We start from the raw sequence: 4,849 nt of genomic DNA, 5'->3' as shown, positions 1-4,849 counted from the left end.
GGCGGTGTCGGACCCCCCTCCGGGAGCCCCGTGGCCGGCGGCATCCGAGGCGCATGACTAGTTGGTGAGTAACTTTCCCCAAACGCTGCAAGTCGCAGCAGGAGCTGCCGGACCGGAAGGGCCTGGGTTCCGGGGACCCCTGTGTTCCCCAGCTCCCACTCGGCACAGGACCCGCCCCCTTTCCAGGCCAGAGCCGCCGCCCCACCCCCACTCAGGGGCTCCGGTTTCAGACCCTGTGACCAGGACAGCAGCTGCCCAGGACAGGATGGGGGGGCATCCCCCCTTTGACCACAGAGGCCGCTGGGCCGGGGCGTCCCCTCCCCCACCTGTCTTCCCCCTCCTCCAAACCCCTCCTTGGTCCCCTGCACATTCGGGGTTGCTGAATGGCCCAATGGGGAGGTTGGGGAGCCCTCGCCTCCCAGTGTGGATTCTGCTCTGCCCCCCATGGTGGGCACTGGGATTGGCTGTTTGTCTACATCTTGTCTTTTTAACTTGGCTGGGGGCTCCCTGGGGATTTGGACTCTGGACTTCAAGGTGTGCCTCTGCCCTAGGGTGGGAGCTGTGGGGGAGGGGGTGGGCTCCCTCTGCAGGGTGTAGTGGGGAACTGGTCTCCTGGTACTACACACCTCTCAATGCCCCACTTTTTGATGGAGAGCCCCGCTCTGGCCAGTCATGGGTGAATGTGGTGGAAAGAATTCAGCAGAGATTTGGCCTCCACAGCTCAGCCCAGGATGGAGGGGACTTCACGGGGGTGCAATAACCGGGACAATGAGAAATTTACATCTGGATGTCAGCTGCCACCAAGCTCCTCTCAGAGGGCCATCTCTTGTATAGGGTGTTGTGGGGGCTTCCCCCAAAGAAAGATGGGGTCCGCTTGCTCTGAGTGATCTATAGCAATTTTCTTGCCTTTTTGTTTCTTTTTATAATTTCTTTCTTTTTTTGAGACAGGGTCTCGCTCTCTTGTTCAGGCTGGAGTGCAGTGGCGTGACCATAGCTCACTGCACTGCAGCCTTGACCTTCTGGGCTCAAGCAATCCTCCAACTCAGCCTCCCGAGTAGCTGGGACCACAGGCACATGCCACCACACCCGGCTAATCGTTTAAATTTTTGGTAGAGATGGGGTCTCGCCATGTTGCTCAGGCTGGTCTCGAATTCCTGGGCTCAAAGAATTCTCTTGACTCAGCCTCCCAAAGCACCGGGTGTACTTTAGACCTTTCCTGCCTTTTTGATTGAAAGTTCCATGACGGCACACCTGGTGCTGGGTCCTGAGGTGGAACCTGCTTGGCCTCCCTCAGCCTGGCCTGAGGGACACTCATAGTCCCTGCTCTCTCCCTAGGGGCCAAAGCAGCGCTCCTGCCACCTCTCTGGCTGCCCCCTAGAGCCTGCCCATCCCGACCTGACCAATGTCCACAGCCAGGTGAGCTCCCACCTCCCCCAGCCTGGCCCTGAGCTGTCTAAGGGGGTTGCCTGGCCCCCACCAAACACCCTCTCCCCATGCAGGGAGCAGCCAATCTTCAGCACACGGGCGCACGTGTTCCAGATCGACCCGGCCACCAAGCGAAACTGGATCCCGGCGGGCAAGCATGCACTCACTGTCTCCTATTTCTACGATGCCACCCGCAATGTCTACCGCATCATCAGCATCGGGGGTGCCAAGGTCCGGGTGGGGTCTGGGTGGGGAAGGGGCACCAGGAGTCCTGGTGACAAACCTGGGTCTAGTGGCTGACTTGCTGTGTGCCCAAGGGATGGGAAACCCTGAGCCTTCTGTCTCCTGAAATGGTTCAGAGTAAAGACCTTCAAGACCCTAATACAAGGTGATACCTGGGGGTTTCATGTTTGTTATTATCTGTCCCATCAACCTTGAACTTTGTTTCCCGACCCCAGGCCATCATCAACAGCACTGTCACTCCCAACATGACCTTCACCAAAACCTCCCAGAAGTTCGGGCAGTGGGCGGACAGTCGCGCCAACACCGTCTACGGCCTTGGCTTTGCCTCTGAACAGCATCTGACACAGGTGGGCCGGGTGAGGGGGAAAGTGGAGGGAACGGATGAGGCTGGGCCCAAGTCTTCTGGGCTCAATTTGGGATCTTGGGCAGGTTCTCTATCTTCCGATCTACAGGATGGGATTGTAGGATGAGATGAGACTGAAGCCCCTTTCACTGGTTTGTTTCCTAGTTCGTTTTTCTGTTTGTTTGTTTTTTGAGACGGGCTGGAGCGATCTCGGCTCACTGCAACCTCTGCCTCCCGGGTTCAAGCCATTCTCCTGCCTCAGCCTCCCGAGTAGCTGGGACTACAAGAGTCCGCCACCATGCCTGGCTAATTGTTTGTATTTTTAGTAGAGACGAGATTTCACCATATTGGCCAGGCTGGTCTAGAACTCCTGACCTCAAATGATCCGCCCGCCTCGGCCTCCCAAAGTGCTGGGATTACAGGCATGAGCCACCACACCCGCTCTTGAGTCCTAGTTCTACTGCCTCTAGCTCTAATTTTGGACACACCCTGCTCCTCTTTGGGACATCAAATGGGTGGCTGGCCTGGGCTGGGCACTTTCCCACATGCCCTAGCAGTACCTTCATCCTCACCTCCCTCCACCCTGTGCCATCTCTATACTTCCATTATTATTTTTCTCCATGGTTTTGTTGATGATGAGTGCTTTCACGAAGATCTTCTTTTTTTTTTTTTTTTTGAGGTAATGCCTTGCCGTCCCTCAGGCTGGAGTGCAGTGGCACGATCTCGGCTCACTGCAACCTGCAACCTCCGCCTCCCGGCTTCAAGTGATTCTCCTGCCTCAGCCTCAGAGTAGCTGGGATTACAGGCACCTGCCACCTCACCCAGCTAATTTTTGTATTTTCCATAGAGATGGGGTTTGGTTGGCCAGGCTGATCTTGAACTCCTGACCTCAGATGATCCACCTGCCTCGGCCTCCCAAACTGCTGGGATTACAGGCATGAGCTACCACACCAGGCCTTCTTTGTTTTCTTCTAGAAGCTTTAGAATTTACCTTTCTTTTCTTTTTTTTTTCCCTCCCTCCCTCCCTTCTTCTTTTTTTTTTTAACAAGATCTCGCTCTGTTGTCCAGGCTGGAGTGAAGCAGTATAATCATGACTTACTGAAGCCTCGAACTCCTGGGCACAAGGGATCCTCCCACCTCAGCCTTCTGAGTAGCTGAGACTATAGGCACATGCCACCATACCTAGCTAATATCTTTCTTTATTCTTTATTCTTATTTTTATATTTTGTAGAGACAGGATCTCACTATGCTGTCCAGGCTGTTCTTGACTCCTGGCCTCAAGCGAGCCTCTCACTCTGGCCTCCCAAAGTGCTGGAATTACAGGCTTGAGCCACTGCACCTGGACAATTCACCATTCTAATTTAGGTCTTATTTCTTTTTGGAGACAGAGTCTAACTCTGTTGCGAGGCTGGAATGCAGTGGCTTGATCTCGGCGCACTGCAACCCCTTCCCCCCAGGTTCAAGCAATTCTCCTGCCTCAGCTTCCCAAGTAGCTGGGATTACAGACATACCACACCTGGCTAATTTTGGTATTTTTACAAAATTTTTGTTTTTTTAATTTTTGTATTCTTAGTAGAGACAGGGTTTTACTATGTTGGCCAGGCTGGTCTCAAACTCATGACTTCAGGTGATCTGCCTGCCTCAGGCTCCCAAACTTCTGGGAATACAGGTGTGAGTCACTGTGCCTGGCCTAAAAAATTATTTATTTTATTTATTTATTTTTTGAGACGGAGTTTCGCTCTTGTCCCCCAGGCTGGAGTGCAATGGCACAATCTTGGCTCACCGCAACCTCCACCTCCTGGGCTCAAGCAATTCTCCTGCCCCAGCCTCCCAAGTACTAGGATTTACAGGCGCCCGCCACCACGCCCGGCTAATTTTTGTGTTTTTAGTAGAGACGGGGTTTCACCATGTTGGCCATGCTGGTTTCGAACTCCTGATCTCAAATGATCCACCCACCTCGGCCTCCCAAAGTGTTGGAATTACAGACCTGAGCCACTGCACCCAGCCTGAAAAAAAAATTATTTATTTATTTATTTTATTTTGTTTTATTTGAGATGGAGTCTTGCTCTGTTGCCCAGGCTGGAGTACAGTGGCCCAATCTCAGCTCATTGCAAGCTCCGTCTCTTGGGTTCACTCCATTCTTCTGCCTCAGCCTCCCAAGTAGCTGGGACTACAGGCGTCTGCCACCACACCCGGCTAATTTTTTGTACTTCTAGTAGAGACGGGGTTTCACCGTGTTAGCCAGGATGGTGTTAGCCAGGATGATCTCGATCTCCTGACCTCGTGATCCACCCGCCTTGGCCTGCCAAAGTGCTGGGATTACAGGTGTGAGCCACTGCGCCCGGCCAAAAATTATTTTTAAACTAAGGAAATTTATTTTAAAACCAGGGTGGGGGGGGGAAACATATCCTATCCTAACTGGAAAACTGGTATTGCTTGTCATAAATAGGTGGTAAATGTAAACATGTAAACATTTAATACAACAAAAACAAGAATGGGGTGACTGCTTTCTCATTGACTTCCGATGTCTCTCAGAGCCTGAGACCTAAAAAAATAAAATTAAAAAAAGGGAATAATAACAGGTGTTAAAGACAGATTAGCACCCACCTCAGGCTGTCTTTGTTGAAATATCCCTGATAAAGATGAAAAGGGGCCCGATGTGTTGGCTCATACCTGTTGTTCTCACACTTTGGGAGGCCGAAGTGGGTGGATCACGGGGTCAGGAGTTCGAGACCAGCATGGCCAATATGGTGAAACCCCGTCTCTACTAAAAATACAAAAATTAGGCCGGGTGCGGTGGCTCAAGCCTGTAATCCCAGCACTTTGGGAGGCCGAGAC

At 52.4% G+C, this 4,849-nt stretch overlaps 1 protein-coding gene across 3 annotated transcripts in view; it reads left to right on the top strand.

The window, feature by feature from the left end:
* Positions 1–4,849, top strand: part of HOMER3 (homer scaffolding protein 3) — a 17,316-nt gene that overhangs the window by 6,291 nt on the left and 6,176 nt on the right. Inside the window, exons 1-4 of one of the 3 annotated variants that reach the window (XM_011925832.1) lie at positions 1–64; positions 1,336–1,416; positions 1,500–1,656; positions 1,884–2,015. In XM_011925832.1, the coding sequence (XP_011781222.1) occupies positions 1,403–1,416; positions 1,500–1,656; positions 1,884–2,015 (303 nt within the window). In that variant the 5' untranslated portion in view covers positions 1–64; positions 1,336–1,402. The other 2 variants (XM_011925830.1, XM_011925831.1) reach the window with 2 other exon arrangements.

This window comes from Colobus angolensis, unplaced genomic scaffold (assembly GCF_000951035.1).
Source record: "Colobus angolensis palliatus isolate OR3802 unplaced genomic scaffold, Cang.pa_1.0 Scaffold66, whole genome shotgun sequence".
NCBI classification, from domain to species: domain Eukaryota; kingdom Metazoa; phylum Chordata; class Mammalia; order Primates; family Cercopithecidae; genus Colobus; species Colobus angolensis.
This window is presented reverse-complemented; position numbering and strand designations above follow the sequence as displayed.